Source organism: Musca domestica, unplaced genomic scaffold (assembly GCF_030504385.1).
Source record: "Musca domestica strain aabys unplaced genomic scaffold, Musca_domestica.polishedcontigs.V.1.1 8, whole genome shotgun sequence".
In the NCBI taxonomy this organism is placed as follows: Eukaryota; Metazoa; Arthropoda; class Insecta; order Diptera; family Muscidae; genus Musca; species Musca domestica.
This window is the reverse complement of record NW_026712409.1, coordinates 16,495,682-16,517,405: the sequence shown is the minus strand read 5'-3', so window position 1 is coordinate 16,517,405 and position 21,724 is coordinate 16,495,682. Positions and strand designations below refer to the sequence as shown.

The 21,724-nt window shown below is 36.1% G+C and overlaps 2 protein-coding genes across 2 annotated transcripts; one reads left to right on the top strand and one right to left on the bottom strand.

Moving 5' to 3' along the window:
- Positions 1-727: 727 nt before the first annotated feature.
- Positions 728-6,284, top strand: LOC101894739 (heat shock 70 kDa protein cognate 5). The gene is made up of 6 exons (XM_005177049.4): positions 728-963; positions 1,128-1,174; positions 3,608-4,186; positions 4,249-5,353; positions 5,424-5,564; positions 5,693-6,284. Exons 1-6 carry the CDS (start codon positions 874-876, stop codon positions 5,780-5,782), a joined length of 2,052 nt encoding a protein of 683 aa, XP_005177106.1. The 5' UTR covers positions 728-873; the 3' UTR covers positions 5,783-6,284.
- Positions 6,285-9,953: 3,669 nt separating this feature from the next.
- On the bottom strand, positions 9,954-20,369 carry LOC101894474 (ATP-dependent translocase ABCB1). Its single transcript, XM_005177047.4, has 10 exons — positions 20,054-20,369; positions 18,166-18,424; positions 17,797-18,083; positions 15,591-16,083; positions 14,260-15,525; positions 14,022-14,183; positions 13,741-13,944; positions 11,700-11,801; positions 10,928-11,629; positions 9,954-10,645 (listed from the first exon to the last, which is right to left on the bottom strand). Exons 1-10 carry the CDS (start codon positions 20,140-20,142, stop codon positions 10,298-10,300), a joined length of 3,912 nt encoding a protein of 1,303 aa, XP_005177104.1. The 5' UTR covers positions 20,143-20,369; the 3' UTR covers positions 9,954-10,297.
- Positions 20,370-21,724: the final 1,355 nt, after the last annotated feature.

The following is a 21,724-nucleotide window of genomic DNA, read 5'->3' as shown; positions in this document are numbered from 1 at the left end:
TCTTGGCTTAATATGTCATCTTTATTTGTTTATGTATGTGTTTTCTTTTCAATAACAAAAAAATTGTTCAGAAAATATTCAAATTCGGTTGTTTTCAAAATGTTTATTTCAACGTATGCATCGACAAAATCTAGAGTTTTTGTAGCGAAATAATCCTTTAGAGATATATAGTACATGATTTTGAAAAGAAGTTTTGACCTTTCATTCAGTTATCGCGTTTTTCAATTATTTATTCAAAATAAATGCAACAAGTTGTTTGATTTTTTATTGTTTTGATACTAATTCTGACATTACAAGCCAAACAGGTAGACCTCTATACTTGGAATTTTTTCAAAGTTAGCCTATCTTCTCTTCATTGTACCATGGGTATAAAAAGTTCAGCCCGGCTGAACTTAGCTGTGTTTTTATTTGTTTTAGTTTTACTTTTATAATCTGCAAAAGTTTATTTTATTTATTTATTTTTTATTTTATTTATTTATTTTTTATTTTTTTTTTTTTGGTGCACAGTGTAATTGGTTTGCAATGTCAAAAATTATTAGCATTCCCTGTTTTTGAGAAAACACTAGAAAGTAAAAAATGCAAATGACATTTTTCAGCTGCTAAAACCCACTGTTCACTCCTTCGATAAATTACACTCGTCATCGAATAGCAAATCGATTAATTGTCTTTTCTCGAAAAATCTGACACCCTGTAATGCAATTTGACATCTGCCAGATCTCTCTTATTGGAACTTGATTACTTTTTCTTGAATTACCTATCGAAAAAACGTGTGTGCACGCGAAGCAGGCGAAAAGAAATTCTTTTGTTAAAAGTGAAGAAAAGTGTTGATTAATTGAAATTAATTAAACAAATAAATCCAAAAAAGAAGACAGAATGTTGCGCGCTACAAAATTCTTGCCACGTTTGATTGGACAAAAACAGGCCAGTTTGGTTGCCGGAAAATATTCTAGCATTTTCGAAAATGTAAGTGTGCTGATATTACAGTGCAAATATTAGAGAAAAAAACAGCCCTTGGGCATTTCACAATATAACAGAATTGGCTTTTATATAATGAAATAAATTTCGTAGTTAACAATTGATCTTTGGGAATTTAATTTATAATTTTCCTCAATTTTATTTATTTGCAGCAATCCACCGCCTTGAACAATGGAATTGCCGCTCAGTTGCGTCACAAGTAAGTGCCTTTTGAGAACAAAATTCATCACATTTTCCATGTGAATGGAGGGGACAATCATTGCCCGCATAGTTTGTTAAATGAAAATGAATTTCTTACTTTTAAATAGCTTATGTAATAGATTTTAGGGACTCGGAAGATGATTTTTATGAATACCTTTGACCGGGGATCATGTGAGATTTGGCCTTTGATGATTTATTGATTAAATCGAGTTTCAAAAACACACATAAAGTTGCGTTATTCGACGTCATTATTTGAGGCATTTGCCTGCCGCCTGCATGGTTTGTGTGTATGTTCTTTTGTCATATGTTTGTAAGTTAATAGATGCTATTTCATAATTATTTGTTAAAATTTCTTTCTCCATGCAAGTCTTCTAGTGCATAAATTAACATTGCCCCCCAAACATGTGTATCAATGAAGTGTGAGATTATATAAGACAAACAGCTGAGCACAATTTACTTACTAACTCTCTCGTGTACAGAGACACACACATACACATTTAAACGTAAATAGAAGCGGCATATACACATCTACAATGTATACTTGACATATGAGTCCAGCCAATCCATCCACAATAACTTGATTCTCTTCACGTCTGATAACAACATTAACATGTGTGTGGAATATTTTCAAATGCCGCATAGTGATCTATCTATACTTTGGAAAATGCCATTGTAAATGAAAATGCTCCACAGATGATAAGCATAGATTTGTTAAATATTGACCTTTAGACATGTAGTTTCATTTATGAGAATGAAGTAATTGGAGTTAGATTATCATTCACAGGTTAGGCTTTTTGACATCTGCCAAATTTAAAGACCACATTGATAGCGGTCACTTACAGTGCGAAGCCTCTACAGAGCGTTAAAAGAAGTCCCCGAAAATGAATATGATCAACATTTTGCAATCGGAGAAAAACGAAAATGCTTCATAGAATATAAGCATATATTTGTTGAATATATACCCTTAGGGATATAATTTAATTGATGCAAAAAAATGTAATTTTCGAAGTTCTGAAATGGATTTCAAGTTAGACTATCATTCACAGGGTACGCTATTTAACATCTGCGGGGCCAAAAAAAAAAAAAAAAAAAAAAAAACGCATTTAAGACGTTTAGTTTGAACACAGACCAATGACCTTTAAAAGAAGTCCGCTAGGATGAATATGTTTAACATTTTTTAAAGGACATAGATCGATTTTACAATTAAGTCCGTCCCATCCCCATACAAATTACAGGCCTTAACTTTCAACCATTTTAGGTAGACATGAGTAATTCATTTTTATTTATAGGATTCCATGTAAATATTGATAAAAGACATTCCTACTTATAAAAGATCTTTTAGGCGGAGGGTAAGGTGTAAAAGGTCTTCTTTGGAGCGTTTCCAACGCCACTCATTTCCCACCCCTGCCGACCGAGGGGGTGACCATCTCCAGAAATCACATGCAGACAAGAATGTTTTTCCCGTAAAAAGATTCATCCACCCTGCATTCCATTTTTATACCCTGACCATTCTATGGAGGGTATATTAGCTCGAAATATTCATAATAGATCCTACAAAGTATATATATTCTGGATCAGCGTAAAATTTTAAGACGATAGCTGTCTTCTACCGATAGCTGTCTTTTCACGTCTTTGTATAGCCCCCATATAAAGGTACCTCCCGATATTCGTAACATTATTTACCCGAATTATTTTAAATTTCATATTTGAAGTTCATAATAGGTACTACAGCCTATGACAAAAATTTTTGTATGCAGGTTCACGTCTTCGTATAGCCCCCATATAACGGTACCTCCCGTATAGTCGGTATTTTGATGATTTCAGCAACATTTTTCACCGGAATAGTTTCAAACTTCGTATTGGAAGAGATTAATGGGTGCACTATAACCTATGCCAAAAAAATTCGTATGCAGGTTCACGTCTTCGTATAGCCCTCATCTGATGGTACCTCCCCATAGTCGGTATTTTCATGATTTTTGCGACATTATTCACCGGAGTTGTAACACATTTCGTATTTAATGTTCGTAATGGGTACTACAGCCTTTGACAAAAAATTTTGCATGCAGGTTCACGTTTTCGTATATTCCCCAGATAACGGAATCTTCCGATATTCGATATTTTAATGATTTTAGCGACATTATTCACTGAAACTGTTTTAAATTTCCTATTTGAAATTTGTTATGGGTACTACAGCCTATGACCAAATGACTGTAGTACCCTATGACCACGGCGTCGTATAGTCTCCATATAAAGGTTGTCATTTAGTAGGTAGTTTCCGATTTTTTTTTTTTAATTTTTCAAGTTTCTTCCAAATTGTGGTGGTGGAGCTGGTTTTTTAGTAGTCCAGAGTAATATCTTTTTTTCGCTGTTTTCCCTTTAGCCCGGCCGTTTTTCATTACAAATTTTCTTCTTTTTTCAATTTTTCCCACAGATCTGGTGAGGTCAAAGGAGCCGTCATCGGTATTGATTTGGGTACAACCAACTCCTGTGTCGCCGTTATGGAAGGTAAACAAGCTAAAGTAATTGAAAATGCCGAAGGTGCCCGTACCACACCCTCCCATGTTGCCTTCACCAAGGACGGTGAACGTTTGGTTGGTATGCCAGCTAAGCGTCAAGCTGTTACCAATGCTCAGAACACATTCTATGCCACCAAACGTTTGATTGGTCGTCGTTTTGATGATCCCGAAATCAAGAAAGATTTAAAGAATTTGTCCTACAAAGTTGTGAAGGCTTCAAACGGCGATGCCTGGGTTCAATCTACAGATGGCAAAGTGTACTCACCCTCACAAATTGGTGCTTTCGTTTTGATGAAAATGAAGGAAACTGCTGAAGCCTATTTGAATACACCTGTCAAGAATGCCGTCGTTACTGTTCCCGCCTACTTCAACGATTCGCAACGTCAAGCCACCAAGGATGCTGGTCAAATTGCTGGTCTTAATGTTTTGCGTGTCATCAACGAGCCCACTGCTGCTGCCTTGGCCTATGGTATGGACAAGACCGATGATAAAATGTAAGTTGCCAGAGACATTTTCAAGTTTTGAGTTAATTTTCTAATTGCTATTTATTTTTTAGCATTGCCGTCTACGATTTGGGTGGTGGTACTTTCGATATTTCCATTTTGGAAATCCAAAAGGGTGTTTTCGAAGTCAAGTCCACCAACGGTGATACCATGTTGGGTGGTGAAGATTTTGACAATGCCATCGTCAACTATTTGGTCTCTGAATTCAAGAAGAGCAGCGGCATTGACATCACCAAAGATTCCATTGCCATGCAACGTTTGAAGGAAGCCGCCGAAAAGGCCAAATGTGAATTGTCCTCCTCTCAACAGACCGACATTAACCTGCCCTACTTGACCATGGATGCCTCCGGACCACAACACATGAACTTGAAGATGACCCGTTCGAAATTGGAAAACTTGGTTGGTGATCTCATCAAGCGTACCATCCAACCCTGTCAAAAGGCCTTGTCCGATGCTGAAGTCAGCAAGTCTGATATTGGTGAAGTTTTGTTGGTCGGTGGTATGACCCGTATGCCAAAGGTACAACAAACTGTACAAGAATTGTTCGGCCGTCAACCTTCCCGCTCTGTCAATCCCGATGAAGCTGTTGCCGTTGGTGCTGCTGTTCAAGGTGGTGTCTTGGCCGGTGATGTTACCGATGTTTTGCTTTTGGACGTCACTCCCTTGTCTTTGGGTATTGAAACCTTGGGTGGTGTATTCACCCGTTTGATCAACCGCAACACCACCATCCCCACCAAGAAGTCTCAGGTCTTCTCCACCGCTGCTGATGGGCAAACTCAAGTAGAAATCAAGGTACATCAAGGTGAACGTGAAATGGCTGCTGATAACAAGAAATTGGGTTCCTTCACATTGGTTGGTATTCCACCAGCTCCTCGTGGTGTGCCACAAATTGAAGTCGTCTTCGACATTGATGCCAACGGTATTGTACATGTCTCCGCCAAGGATAAGGGCACTGGCAAGGAACAACAAATTGTCATTCAATCCAGCGGTGGTCTCAGCAAGGACGAAATCGAAAACATGGTCAAGAAAGCCGAAGAAATGGCTGCCGAAGATAAGAAGAAACGTGAAATGGTTGAGTTGGTCAACCAAGGTGAAAGCATTGTCCATGACACCGAAACCAAGATGGAAGAATTCAAGTCTCAATTGCCTGCTGAAGAGGTAGAGATTTTATTTTCGAAACTATGAAAAAGCGTGTTTTTACTAAAGTTTGTATTTTTATTCGTTTTAGTGCGAAAAATTGAAGAAGGAAATTGCTGACCTCCGCACATTGTTGGCCAACAAGGAAACCGCCGATCTTGAAGAAGTCCGTAAGGCCACCAGCAACTTGCAACAATCCTCCTTGAAACTCTTCGAAATGGCCTACAAAAAGGTAAGGGAATTGAAACAAATGAATACAGAGTGAAGGAATAATTAACTTTAAAAAATAATAGAAATAGAAGCTCCCTTTCTGTCTTTTTTAAACTTCAACATCACTTTATGCTAATATTTCTCTTTCAGATGGCTTCTGAACGCGAAAGCCAAAGCGGCAGCAGCACATCGGAAGAATCCACCGGCAGCGAAGAAAAGAAGACCGAGGGCAAGAACTAAGTCATCACAATACTTAGTTAATTGTCGTTTTATAATTTTATCTTAATTTTATATACGCATATTTAGTGTTATTTTTTGGACAATAAGTTACTTCCTCACTACTCTAGGCCATACATTTGTTTTGTTTCTATTTAGATGAGAAGAAGAAGAAGAAAAAGGAGAAGAAATTAACATCCATTTTATGGCCAATTCTGGACAGCATAAAGTTTTTATTGTTTATTATGTCTGTCCGCATTTCGAAATGTTTGCTTTTGACATTTTGGAATGTTGTGATTGTCACTGGATGGTCGCCCGCAGCACCCTCTGTTTTTAAGGGGGGGGTAAACGCGTAATACGTTTCACATACGTCATACCCTTTATAGATTTTACCTTAGTTCTAGTGTTTAGCGTAGCCAGCAGCGTATTGCGCTTTAAGTCCCTGTGTATATTGAACAAACATGAAATGAACCACTTAACCGCACTAAAAAAATAAAACTAGAGTAGTAGACTAAGACCTAAAATCCCCACCACCCCCCATACTTCATTATTACAAAATGTGGTTGTCGCCACTACTCTTTCCGAAACCCCAACACCCAGTGTCCCATTTTTTATCTTGCTTTCCAGGCCGTTCAATTAAAATAAACCAAGAAACGATCGACTTTTTTTGTACACAACAAAGATTTTTTCATGAATTGTATCAAACACACTTTTTTTTAAAAAAAATAGCTTCTCGTTCCATCATATCTTGTTTTTGTAATAGCGCTAACTATTCCTGTTGATAAAAAGAATACATTACCCATTATTTCGGTAAGGTATTCCAGTTTTGAGTTTTAACTACAAAAGAAAAAGATGAAGAATACTAAAAGCAAGAAAGAATAAACCAAAACATTTATTATAAATAATTACATTTAGTTATTATTTACATAAAACAAACAAACCAATAAAAAACGAAACCAGAAAACCAAAAATCGAAAAAAAAATTGTTTTTATTTCCGAGGGCATATCAACAAAGACATAGACGTATAAAGATAGGACAAGACAGAGTCAAAATATTATCACCAGGTCTAAATACCTCTGTTGTTATGATATCGTAACAACATAGTTACCAATGTTAATGTAATTTAAACCTCTAATTCAATATACAATTAATTGGGAAGTTATATGGAATAGAATTTTGAAACTTAAATTTTGTATTCAAACTTTTGTCATTCTTTCCTAAAATTCAGTTTTTATTTCAACATGCCACGAGCTGTTATTCTAGACAGTGTGGCCACAAATTATTTGTTAAGAAATTATTTTGTCTAGTCTTTACCATTTTAGGTCTTTGATGCCAATTGTTGATGTTGGAAGGAATGGCCAATATCGCTGTGGAGATGATTAAACTTGAATTACTTATCCGATGCAATGCAAATTTTCTTCCTTTCCCATCCAAGGAGAGTAGTTTTCATGACTTACTCCAGAACATTTTTAGATTTCCTAAATCAAAGCAATGTAAAGTAGAAGTGCTACTTTCCAAGTGTATTTTCTTTCGCCTCGAAATGAAGGTTTTCTTTTCTGATCGTTAATAGATAATAATTAATAAGACTTTCCCTGAGTTGCCAATCCCTAGCCGAGCAGAACTTGGTTCGTTGCGGATCCTAAATCTGAACACCAAATTCAAATTCTCAATCCAAATTGCACACAGGGTAAATATCATTTGATGCGGTCAAAATGTTCCCCATTGAATGAAGAGTTTAAGACATTAGATCTCATTGGATGAAATTTGATTCAGGACATTTGGTGTCGATCTAACGGTGTCCGTCCTTCCACCGATTCGCAATCCGATTCGATTCGCACTGCGTACCCTATAATATTTTTATATCCTCAATTATAGTATGGAGAGTAATTAAGTTTGTCAATCCGTTCGTAACACCTCGAAATATACATTTTAGACCCCACAAAGTGTATATATATTCCTGATCAGCATAAAATTCTATGTGGATATTATGAAGTCCGTCGGTCTGTCTGTCCATGAAAATCACTCTAGCTTCCGAACGAAATTAAGTACCTTGATAAAATTATACTCAAATGTATATTATATCTGCAGGAATTTTGGTATTGAAAATGGGCCATGTAGGTCCACGTGATGGTATAGCCCCATATAATAGTACCTCTCAATTTTCGGTATTTTGATGATTTTAGCGAAATTGTTTCAAATTTGGTATTTGAAGTTAGTTATAGATAGAAAACTATTTGTGCAAGTCCACGTCCTTCCATAGCCCCGATATAACGGTAACTCCCGAAATTCGGTATTTTGGTAATTTAAGCGACATTACTCACCGGAAATGTTTCAAATTTGATATTTGAAGTTCGTAATGGATACTGCAGCCTATGACACAAAATCGTTTGTGTAGGTCCATATCTTCGTATAGCCCCCATATAATGGTACCTCCCTTTATTCGGTACTTTGATGATTTTTGCCACATTTTTCCACGGATTTGTCTAAAAATTTGTATTTGTTGGTCATAATGGGTTCTAGCTCCGGTGGCGAAATACTGTATGTATAGGTTCACGTTTTGGTATAGCCTCCATATATCGGCACCTCCCGATACTCGGTACTTTGATGATTTTAGCGACATTATTCACCTGAAATGTTTCAAATTTGGTATTTGAATTTCGTAATGGATGCTACAGCCTGAGACAGAGAATTGTCTGTGCAAGTCCACGTCTTTCCATAGCCCCGATATAACGGTATCTCCCGATATTCGGTATTTTTGTGATTTAAGCGACATTACTCACCGGAAATGTTTCAAATTTGGTATTTGAAGTTCGTAATGGATACTGCAGCCTATGACACAAAATTGTCTGTGTAGGTCCATGTCTTCGTATAGCCCCCATATAATGGTACCTCCCTTTATTCTGTATTTTGAAGATTTTTGCCACATTTTTCCACTGATTTGTCTAAAAATTTGTATGTGTTGGTCATAATGGGTTCTAGCTCCGGTGGCGAAACACTGTATGTATAGGTCCATGTTTTGGTATAGCCCCTATATATCGGCAACTCCCGATATTCGGTACATTGATGATTTTAGCGACATTATTCACCGGAATTGTTTCAAATTTGGTATTTAAATTTCGTAATGGATACTACAGCCTGAGACAGAGAATTGTCTATGCAGGTCCACGTCTTCGTATAGTCCCCATATGACGGTACCTACCAATATTCGGTATTTTGAAGGTTTTATCGACATTTTTCACCGGAATTGTTTCAAATTTGGTATTTGAAGTTCGTAAGGGATACTACATCCCATGACAGAAAATTGTCTGTGCAGATCCACGTCTTCGTATAGCTCCCATATAATGGTATTTCCCGATATTCGGTATTTTAATAATTTTAGCGACATTTTTCACCGAAATTGTTTCAAATTTGGTATTTGAAGTTCGTAATGGATACTACAGTCTATGACAGACAATTGTCAGTGCAGGTCCACGTTTTGGTATAGCCCACATATAACGGCAACACCCGATATTCGGTATTTTGATGATTTTAGCTACATTATTCACCGATTTTTTTCATACCTTTATGACAAAGGTTGCCTATGCAGGTCCACGTCGTCGTATAGACCCTAATATAACGATTAGGCTTCATTTAGGGGCAGTACATTTGTCGGCAAAAACCAAATGATACTTTTTAACTTGTTTTTATCTAAATTTGTTCGATATCGAATTCGAGAATTTGACCCCCTGATTGTTGTGAGATAAGAAATGATCGAATGATTGATCGATTTTTATTGGTGATTCGAAAGGGTCTGATATAGCCAAGGGTCTGGATGGCCATTTATCTATCCTCAGAGTAAGCATACATATGAGGAAAATTACCGTTCGCAAAAACTGATATCCTTCGAAGTTTCCAGCACCAGCAAAATGTCTAAAAATGGTTTTCCATGCAGGTGACTATACACTTATCATTTGGGAAAGTTTTGAAATGTTTTACGTAGTTTTTGTCTCATTAATGGCGTCTTATCAATTTAAATTCTTTTCAAACTTTTATCGGTGAAAGATGAACACATTAACCCGTCCATGACTCATGTCGCCCATGGTAACAACCAGACGAAATAAAAAATACCTATGTTATCTTTGAAAAATTCAGTTTATTCAAATCAATTATAAAGAGTAATTATTATTGTTTTTTTTTTTTTTTTTTTGGTGTTATCTACAAATATAAATACACGTGCACTTACAGACTAAGTTTTTTTTCTATTTTTTTGTGTCGTTAAATTATCTACTTATAGAATATTGTGTACAAAAACAATTTTCTTAATTTAAAATACATCTAAGAAAGCGTAATAAATAAACACAATAAAAATACTTAAGCGTTAAATACACTTCTTGTTCGATTCCTATGTAAATATTTGTCGGGTTGTGTTATTTGGCTAAAATGAATGAATGAATGAATGTATGTTTAAACTTATGGACTAGAGGAACGCTAGAACGATGAGTATATGAGGCAGGAATGTGTTTTCTATGATCCATGTTTCTTTCTCTTTCTAGTTTCCCTTACATAGCACCCGTTTGCAATTTATAGAGGGTGTAGTAGAGACCACGCATTTCGAGTAGCTGCTTGTGTGTACCATATTCACACACTTTGCCCTCGTCAAAGACGAAAATCGTATCACAATCAACAATGGTTGAGAGACGATGGGCAATACTGATGCTGGTACGACCGGCACTGGCAACCTCCAGGGCATCTTGTACCACCTTTTCACTTTCGGCATCCAGAGCTGAGGTGGCTTCATCGAGCAAGAGGATTTTGGGATTACGCACCAATGCTCGGGCAATGGCAATTCTCTGTTTTTGACCACCAGACATTTGGGTACCCTTTTCACCCATACGTGTTTCATAGCCCTGAGAATAAGAAGAAAAATATTTATAAATCGTTATCAAAAATGTTTGGCAAGTCTTAAAAACGCAGATTTTAAGTGATTCATGTTTTGGAGATATTTTTCAAAAAAAAAGTTTTTTTTTTCATGAGTACTTTTCCAACTAAATAAAAATCAAATTTTGAAAAATAAACTTCTTTCGATATCACTTTCAAATCTTTAAAGAGAACCCAGCCCCAAATAATTCTAAAACGATTTTTTAAAATTTTGAATCGCTTAAATCTAAATTTTTCCCATTTCTACTTACCATTGGCAAGCCAACAATAAAGTTATGAATATTGGCCTTCTTGGCAGCTTCAATAATCTCCTGATCGGATACAATGCGCACATTATCACCATAGGCAATATTCTCACGTATCGATCTATCGAAGAGTATGGGCTCTTGCGATACAATACCCAATTGTTTGCGCAAATTGTGCAACGATAAATTGCGCAAATCAATCTTGTCAATGGTCACGGAACCACCATCAACATCATAGAAACGTTGCAGCAATTGAATACACGTCGATTTACCACAACCCGATGGACCAACCAAGGCAATCTTTTGACCCTTCTCAACGGCCAAACTCAAGTCACGCAACACCTGAATTTCCTTACGTGTGGGATATGAGAATTTAACATTGTTATACGAAACATTGCCGTCCGAGGTCCATGGCTGCATCGATACACCAGGGCTATCGACAATTTTCGGTTGACGTGTTATCAGCCTGTAAATGGCCTCAGCAGCCGAGATACCCTTTTGGAAGTTGGGAGCGAAGGCCAAAGCACCGGCAATGGAAGCCGTGCCCATAATCAAAGCCTGCGACACCTTGAAGACATTACTGAAATTCATGCCCTTGTGGACGACACACCAACCGCCATAATACATACAGGCAGCATAGGCAAAGAACATCAAGGAACGTGCCAGACCATAGACAAAACCACGGAAATGTGTATTACGCTTGGCTTTCTGCAAAGAAATTGGTATTTTTTTAGCAAAACAACTTTGGCGAATTTTTATGTAAAAGAAGAAAACTTACCTCTACGGCAGGATACAGCATATCCATATATTGCTTGTGGAACATTTCTTCGCGACCCAAAGAAGCTACAGTACGAATATTTGAGACAACTTCAACGGCAAGCTGAAAGAAAGAGAAAAATAAAATTAACGGTCAATTATTCTAATAGTTTAAATTGAAGTAACGAACGAAGGACACTACAGTATGGCAACACTAAATGAAAGTTGACATTGGTGTTGTCAACTACAATATGTTCACGGCTAACAACATGTGTTGTTGAACACATTCACCAAACGAGCACGGAACCAGTTTCAGGATAGGTAAGTGGACCAAAGTGAACCAAAATGAAAGTCGTCCCTGGGTACTCCGTTGTTCACGAATGAGACATGAGGAAAACTGAACACATTCACTAAAAGAGTTGCCACATTTGAAAAAAACGTTATTTTAACCTGAATATATAACAACATTTGAAATTGATAGTGTGTAAAGTTTGATATTTAATTGGTCTGATTTATGGTACAATTATATAGGTCCACGATATCGCATAGCCCCCTTTTAACGGTACCTCCCGATATTTGGTATTTTGATGATTTTAGTGACATTATGCACAGGTATTGTTTAAAATTTTGCATTTGAAGCTTGTAATGGATTCAACAGCCTGTGACAGAAAATTGTCCGTGCAGGTACGCGTCTTTATATAACCCCATATAACGGCACCTCCTGATATTCGGTATTTTGGTCTTTTAAGCGACATTAATCACCGAAATTGTATCAAATTTGGCATTTGAAGTTCGTAACGGATACAACAGCCTATGACAGAAAATTGTCTGTACAAGTCCACGACTTCACATAGCCCTCATTTAACGGTACCTCCCGATACTCGGTATTTTGATGGTTTTAGTGACATTATTCACCGGAATTGTTTCAAATTTGGCATTTGAAGCAAAGACCTAAAATGGTAAAGACTAGACAAAATGCATTTTGAGCAAATGGTTTGTGTCAACAATACGGCTCATGACAGAGGAATGTTAATATAAAAAACACAATTACAAACACGAATGAGAAATAAGAGTTTGAAAAATCCAAAAATGTGGCTTCAAAATTCTATTCCATAGACTTTCCCAGTTAATTGCATATTGCCTAAGCGGTTTAAATCGCCTAACATTGCTAACTATGTTGTTACGATATCATAACAACAGAGGTATTTTCACAGGGTTGCCATATCTTGACTCTGTCTTGTCCCATCTTTACACTTCTATGTCTTTGTTTGAACTTCGTAATGGATACAACAGCCTATGACAGAAAATTGTCTGTGCCGGCCCACGTCTTCGTATAGCCCCCATAAAACGGTATCTCCTGATATTCTGTTCTTTGATAATTTTAGCGAATTTTTTGTCAATTTTCGCATTTGAATATTGCGATGGCTTATGGCAAAAGTTGCCTATGCAGGTCAACGTTGTAGTATAGACCCTACTATAACGGCTACACTCGGTAAATTTAAGATTTTAACAGATTTTCAAACGGATTTTATTTTTTTGAAAATTGCCAAATTCGTTGCAAATGGTAGAGGGAATTCAAATTTTGGCCCGGCCGAACATAATGCTTTTTTACTTGTTCTCGTTTAACATTGTTCGGTAAAACAAAATTTACAAGTGAATTATCAATAAAGTATACGAATTTCTTAATACATTTCTCAGTTTAATACATTTCGCACGGAAAGCATTTGTCTTGATGGATAATTTCTCGAATCTTGAATAATTGAGAAGAAACAATTTGTATAGATGGCAACCCGAATGGGTCTTTTTCGTACCTAGTGTAAACTATTTGTTACTAACACAAATACAGTTGGCAACGCAAATGGGTATTTTTGTACCTAGTGTATCCTATTACTAACACAAAGACATAGCGGTTTAAATCAGTTATCATTGGATATCATAACAACAGAGGTATGTTCACAGGGTTGCCATATGTTGACAGTGTCTGGTCCTATCTTTATACTTCTATGTCTTTGACTAACACATCTAAAATGTACATCTAAATATAGCTCTTCTTTTCAACATACCTTGGTACACTTCTCCATGGTCTTGGCGGTACCCATATTTTCCTGGGCCATAACCTTGCGCTGCAAATAGGTGGCAATCAAAATGAAGGGGGCAAATGCCAAAGCCAATAGACCCAAACTCCATTCGTAGTACATTGAGAGGCCAATGCCCAATAAGAGAGTGGATATAGATTGGACAATGGTACCAATACGTTGACCAGTTGCCTGCAGGAAGAACCCGAGAAAAAAAATCACATTAATTTTGAAAAAAAAAAAAAAAGAAATTTATCTTTTCAACTTACACCCTGTACAGCCGAGGCATCACCCGACAGACGGGCACACAAACTACCCGTACCATTTGCCCGGTCATCAAACCAAGAGATTTCCATTTTCATCATGGCCTCAAACATCATGCCACGCAGACGTTCGGTCAAACGTTCACCGGCAATGCCAAAGGTGTAGATCTGTAGAAACGAAAAAAAAAAAAACAGATGATCGCAAAAATTCTTCCATCACATGTGTGTGAAAAGGTAACCTTACCTGCAAAAAGGTTGCTATGCCCACAACAATACCACAAATCAGGAAATATAAACTGAAGGTATTCGTTTCACTTCTCACATAGGCATCATTGTTACGCACAGCCAAAACACCCAAAATCGAACCGAAGAGCACAGCAAACAATGGCATAGCTGCACCCATAATTATTGAACACACACAACCGCACAAGATTTGTGGCCATTCTTCGGCATTCATTTTCAAAATTTTCCATAGATTGAATTTTTCCTCTTCTACGATTAGTTCTGTGGTCTCTGTCTCCTCTTTGTTAATGGTAATTTGTTCCTCATCTTCATCCTTGGCATTTAGGAGGAATTCCTTTTGGCCCACTCCAGGTGTGCTGGCATCGGCATCTTCACCCAATTGGGTCATTACCAGATTATAGTAATGGCTCTTCAGGGCCATCAATTCGTTGTGGGTACCACTCTCGACCACGCGACCCTTGTTAATGACCACAATGCGATCGGCACGACGAATGGTGGACAGACGATGGGCAACAATAATTGTGGTGCGACCAACACTGGCCTTTTCCAAGGCAGCCTGTACCTTGGCTTCACTGGCCGTATCCAGGGCAGAGGTAGCTTCATCGAGCAAAAGAATTTCGGGGTCTCTAACCAACGCGCGGGCAATGGCAATACGTTGTTTCTGACCACCGGACAATTGGGCGCCACGTTCACCAACCAAGGTGTGGAAACCATCGGGTAGTTTGTTAATAAATGTCATGGCATTGGCAGCACGGGCGGCAGCTTCGATTTGTTCCTTGGTAGCATCTTCACGACCATAGCGAATATTTTCGTAGATGGTGGTGCCAAACAGTACCGGTTCCTGGCCCACCACACCAATGCGTGATCTCAGCCACTCAATATTCAGATCCTTCAAATCAACATCATTGAAATAAACATTGCCACCATCGGGATCATAGAAACGTTGGATCAACTGAATACACGTCGATTTACCACAGCCGGAGGAACCAACCAAAGCCACCGTTTGGCCTCGGGCAATGCGCAAACAAAATTTATCCAAAATTTGCACCGTTTTACGGGTGGGATAACTGAAATCAATGTTGCGGAACTCAATGTGGATGAGCGGATGATTGAGACGAGTGCCACGCGGTTCAATGGGATAAATGGTGGGAATCTGATCGATCAACTTGAAGATTTTGGCACAGGCACCCTTGGCAATACCAAAAGCCTCAATATAGGGCGAGGCCATGCCAATGTTCATGGAACCCATCATCACGGAGAAGAAGACCTAAACGACAACACTTTACATTATTTACATCCACAATAAAAAAGAGATCTGAAATGAAATCTTACCGTGATCATAGTACCAGAATCATAATTGCTGTAGTATTTGTCACCGTGATAGTTCTTCAAGACCAATCCAACACCATACCAAAAGGCCAGTGCATATGAGGCATAGATAAAGAACCACAACAGACCGAAGCCCAGACCGGAGAAAAAATTCCGTTTGATATTCAATTTGCGAGCATCGACAATGGTTTCTTTGTAGGCTTGGATTTCCTTGGGTTCACCCTCGAAAGCCTTGACCGTCCGTATACCGCTGAGAGCCTCTTCGGCAATTGTGCCAGCCGAGGCATATACGCTTAATTCTTTCTTTGCCAATTTCGATGTGGCAACGGCCACAAAACCCATGGCAATGAAAGTTACCGGCAAACTGCACAGACACACCAAAGCCAATTGCCAACCCTTGACAAAGGCCAAAATAATCGAACCAATAAAGGCCACAATGTAATGGACAAACATCACCACCTTTTCGGCGAGACCATCTTCCATTTTGGATAAATCTCTGGAAGGAGGTAGAAAAAATTTTTTTTTTTTCAATAAAAAATCGATCTTAGTTATTGGATAACACGGATAAGTCATTTAAGTCAATTAAGTAAATTTTCTATGTTGTTTAATTAACACGGATAAGTTATCTATGTTATTTGGATAAGCTATCTAACCAATTTGTATAACGTGGATAAGTCATCTGTGAAATTTGGATATTGGGGATAAATCGTCCAATTCATCTTAGCTATTTGGATAACGTCGATAAGTTATCTATGTTATTGGGATAACGTGGATAAGTTATCTATGTTATTCGAATAACGTGGATAAGTTATCTATGTTATTTGGATAACGTGGATAAGTTTTCTATGTTATTTGGATAACGCGGATAAGTTAGCTATACTATTTGGATAACGCGGATAAGTTATCTATGTTATTTGGATAACGCGGATAAGTTTTCTATGTTATTTGGATAAGGCGGATAAGTTATCTATTTTATTTGGATAACGTGGATAAGTTATCTATTTTATTTTTATAACGTGGATAAGCTATCTATGTTATTTGGATAACTTGGATAAGTTATCTATTTTTTGGATAACGTGGATAAGCTATCTATGTTATTCGGATAACGTGGATAGGTTATCTATGTTATTCGGATAACGCGGATAAGTTATCTATGGTATTTGGATAACGTGGATAAGTTATCTATCTTATTTGGATAACGTGGATAAGCTATCTATGTTATTCGGATAACGCGGATATGTTATCTATGTTATTTGGATAACGTGGATAAGCTATCTATGTTATTCGGATAACGTGGATAGGTTATCTATGTTATTTGGATAACGTGGATTTTTTTATCCATGTTATTCAGATAACGTGGATAAGTTATCTATGTTATTCGGATAACGCGGATAAGTTATCTATGTTATTCGGATAACGTGGATAAGTTATCTATGTTATTTGGATAACGTGGATAAGTTATCTATGTTATTTGGATAACGCGGATAAGTTATCTATGTTATTCGGATAACGTGGATAAGTTATCTATGTTATTTGGATAACGTGAATAAGTTATCTTTTTTATTTGTATAACGTGGATAAGTTATCTATGTTATTTGGATAACGTGGATAAGCTATCTATGTTATTCGGATAACGTGGATAGGTTATCTATGTTATTTGGATAACGTGGATTTTTTTATCCATGTTATTCAGATAACGTGGATAAGTTATCTATGTTATTCGGATAACGTGGATAGGTTATCTATGTTGTTTGGATAACGTGGATAAGTTATCTATGTTATTTGGATAACGTGGATAAGTTATCTATGTTATTCGGATAACGCGGATAAGTTATCTATGTTATTCGGATAACGTGGATAAGTTATCTATGTTATTTGGATAACGTGGATAAGTTATCTATGTTATTCGGATAACGCGGATAAGTTATCTATGTTATTCGGATAACGTGGATAAGTTATCTATGTTATTTGGATAACGTGGATAAGTTATCTATGTTATTCGGATAACGCGGATAAGTTATCTATGTTATTCGGATAACGTGGATAAGTTATCTAGGTTATTCGGATAACGTGGATAAGTTATCTATGATATTTGGATAACGCGGATAATGTATCTATGTTATTTGGATAACGTGGATAAGTTATCTGTGTCATTTGGATAACGTGGATAAAATTAAACATTGCTTTTTCAATTCCGATCTCAACTTACTCATTCATGCGACTGGCCACTTCACCACTTTGATTGACATCATACCAGGACATATCCTGATGCAGGATCGATCTAAAGAATTTACCGCGTATACGTAATATCTGGGCGTGCGCAGCGTAATTGAACAGCGTTACCGAGATGTAACTGCAGGCCAACATAACAACACCGATCATCGTGTTTTGGAAGGCAAACGTTTGGACGGCCTCCAAGAGTTGGTTAGCTGGATCAGATCGTGTATCGTATGTCATGTTTCCGGGACCCTCTTCACCGGCAAAATCAATCATTTTCTATCAATAATAAAAAACAAAACAAAATGATTTGTTATGCAAAAATGACTGCTTGAATTCGGGGTCATCGATCACTACTTACATTGGCTAAATTACCGAAAATTAAACTGTTGGCCGGTGTGGTTAGGCCGGTGGCAACAGCTGACACAATACCAACGGCGTACATCATTTTATTCATGGGTGTGGCATATTTAAACATTTTGTAGAATGCCACTGGGGCAACATCATTCTTGGGCTTGGCATCGGGATCCTCTTCACTGCCCTCGCTGGGGGTTGGTGTTTCGGTGCCCTTCTTGCCGCGACTCCACCAACTGGTTTTCTTGGGTTCGCCATTTATGGGCCTGAGGGAAATATCGGAAATAGGGGAATATTTGTTAGTGTAAATGTTGTTGTTGTTATCAAAACAATAACTCAATTATGCTAATGTCATTGTCCTCTATCGAAGCTTAGCCGAGACTTTTTTTATTTTTAAAAAACTTATCCAACATGCCTTTAACATGACCAAAAACGAAAATATATTGATTAGGAAGAGGGTTTTCTTTATCAGTATTTATTATTACACATGGAATCGGATAGATAAGGCTTGACGCTGAGTCTACCACTGCCAGTGTTGTTGCCAGTCATGATGATGTGTTCGAAAGCATATTTTTTTATCTATCGCTGCTGGGTAGGGAAAAACTTAGTCAGTACACAAAATTTCAACTCAATATTTATTGAGAATAATTTTGGATATTTTGCCCTGTTTTGGGATGGCAAATTGTATTGAAATATGTGTGGACACAAGAAGGAGTGGATCGATATTGCCCATCTCCGAACTCGATCTAAGTTTGATAATAATATTACGATGTACCAAGTTTGGATCAAATCGGATACTCCCTTCAAGAGTTATCGTGCGCACTAGCCAGCCAGACGGACAAACAGATGGACGGACGGACGGACATCGCTAGATTGGCTATAAATTTCCTTAAACAGATTTGGTCGAAAGAGACGTAGGGTCTAAAACCGTTATTTCGATGAGGCACGTTTTGACCGTATTAAATGATATCCTCTCTAGCTATATGGCTGAGGTTATAAAAATGGCCTCTCGAAAATTGAAGATTTTTTTTAATTTGGATTTATTTTAAAGCATTATTTTTATATTTGTTTTTATAAAAATTATTTTTGCGAAATTAAGGATTTTTTAATTGTTAATGGTTTTATTATAAAATATAATACGGAAATATATTGACAGACAATAAATAAAAAATAGTGCTTCGAAAATAGTCGATTGAGGATTTTTTAATTTGGATTTATTTCAATGTACATTTTTTCTTTCCAAAATAATTAAAAAAAAAGTAAATAAACTTCCAAACAAATCTGCACATTCATGACGAGTTTTGTTTTATTTGAAATTTTATCAAGACATTTTTAAAATCACCATCTTTAAATCTGATATCAATTGATTGGTGATCAGTCTCAAAGGGCCACAAATTGAAAGAGTTTTTTAATGATCATATTTTGAAATATAATTTTCAAAAAAAAAAAAAATAAATAAATAAAATAAATAAAAATTTGTTCACTACTTTTTTAATTTAATTTCAAAAGTCTTTAGGCCAGTTTCTATCTGAAGGTAAGAAAGTAAACTTGAAAAATTATTTTTTTAATAAAAAATACAGATTGGATAGAGTATACCAGGAATGCAAGTTTCGCGATCACTTTTAGAATCGTCATACAAAAACTGATCATTTGAATTCAATTCTTGCTCGAAACTTCACCAAAATTATAAAATTGTCTATTCACGACAGGTTTTCTATATTCCATTTCGAAGAACGACACCAAAACGCCTCGAACTTATTATCAAATTTAATATTTATTTTTTATAAACACCATAAACCATTTCACAATCATGAGACAACACGATTTCCACTGCCCTTAGCACTAGTGTTTTTTATTTACTTCTTCTTTTAACTTTCTTTCTTTGTCACACTTACACCGTGGAGCCCGCATTTTGTCCGTCAAGTGTTATATTACTGTTATAAAAGGATTTATCATCCTTTGGCGGGTTATCGTTGACACTCATCACGTGTCCGTTGTACTAACTAACACCACCACGACCAAAAAAACAATTAATCGAAATCGACTTTGCTGATCGATTACAGCTAACTGACACTTGATGTGATGTGATTTATACTCCAGTTCCTTTGCAAATGTATTTACTTTCTCTCAAAAACGCGTTAGAATTAGAGAAAAAAAAACTAGAAGTGTATTGAACAAAATTTCGTAACTGACTGAATTCTTTGCCAAACTTCCATTGCTGTATATATGGCAAAAATATTGAAAATATATGTATGAATATTTTTTATTTCATTAGATTGGCATTAATTTGGTTATAACTTATCGAATTCGTGAGGGTTTCTGGTGGTCGGATAAGTGTGAGCGCCTTAGATATTTGAGCATGTATGTGTGAGTGAGTAAGTTTAGTTTGTATTGCTTCCATACCAATAGAATATTGAATGAAATTAATGATTATTTGAAAAATACTTAGATATATAGTAATTATTATTGTTTTACTACACCAAATTACCAATACATTGATAATGTTTGTTTTTGGCCGTGAATATTGGGTAAGTCATTTTATACTATTTCATCAGACAAAATAGTTATCAATGAAGAGAGGGAGAGAGAGAGAGAGAGAGTGATATGTAGCACAGAAAACTTTTGCAAAATTGTGAAAAGCATGAGAAGGAAAATCTAAAAGATTAAATGATTTTAGATTGTTTTCAATAAAAGAAATTCCAACCAAAGATTGTGATTTGTAAAAAAAAATAAGGCTTCTTGGCCAAGTATCATGAATTTATCGAAGATATTTTAAAAAGACTTTTTTGTCACTAAGCAAAGTTTTTTTTATGATTTTTAATCGAGTATTTTTTCAAAAATATTGTCTAGGGCAATTTTTACCAATTTTTAAAAACAAAATTATCAAAAAAAAAAAAAAAAAAAATATCTGGTTGTAAATTGTGAATTTATTTGAAATTTTTGTCTAAATATTTCGGCCTTTTCCAACGAGAATTATTATTTCAAATACATTTTTGTTCCAAAATCTATTAAAAATAAATAAAGAAAAAATATTTTCAACATATTTCAAATCAAAATATACTCTGCCCAAAAAAATTGATTTAAAAAAAATTGTAAAAAAATGTTGGGGCCAAATAATCTTAGATTGGAATATATATAAATATATATATTATATCTTAATTTTTGGAAAATTTATAAATATATAAATAATTTTAAAAAAAAATATATTTTTTTTTTAAATTCTGGGTACAAAATAGCGTTGATGTGAAATAATGTATGTCTTAATTTTTGGAACAAAAAATTGTGTTTTTATAATGTTTTCAGGACTTCTGACCCAATGTAGAATTAAGAGGGAAGTCATTTCAAATAAGCCCATCTCTGCATTTTCTATACTTTACCTTCTTAAATGTCACATCCTAGAAAACAATTGTCCATCTCTGATTTGTGCATATACAACGGATTTATAAATAAACATTTTGACATAGAGATGTTGTCAAATGAATAAGTTCGAAAAAATTATAAACATATGATTGCATGACTTTACCTTCTTGTTTTTTTTTTTTATTTTTATACCCTCAGAGGATTAT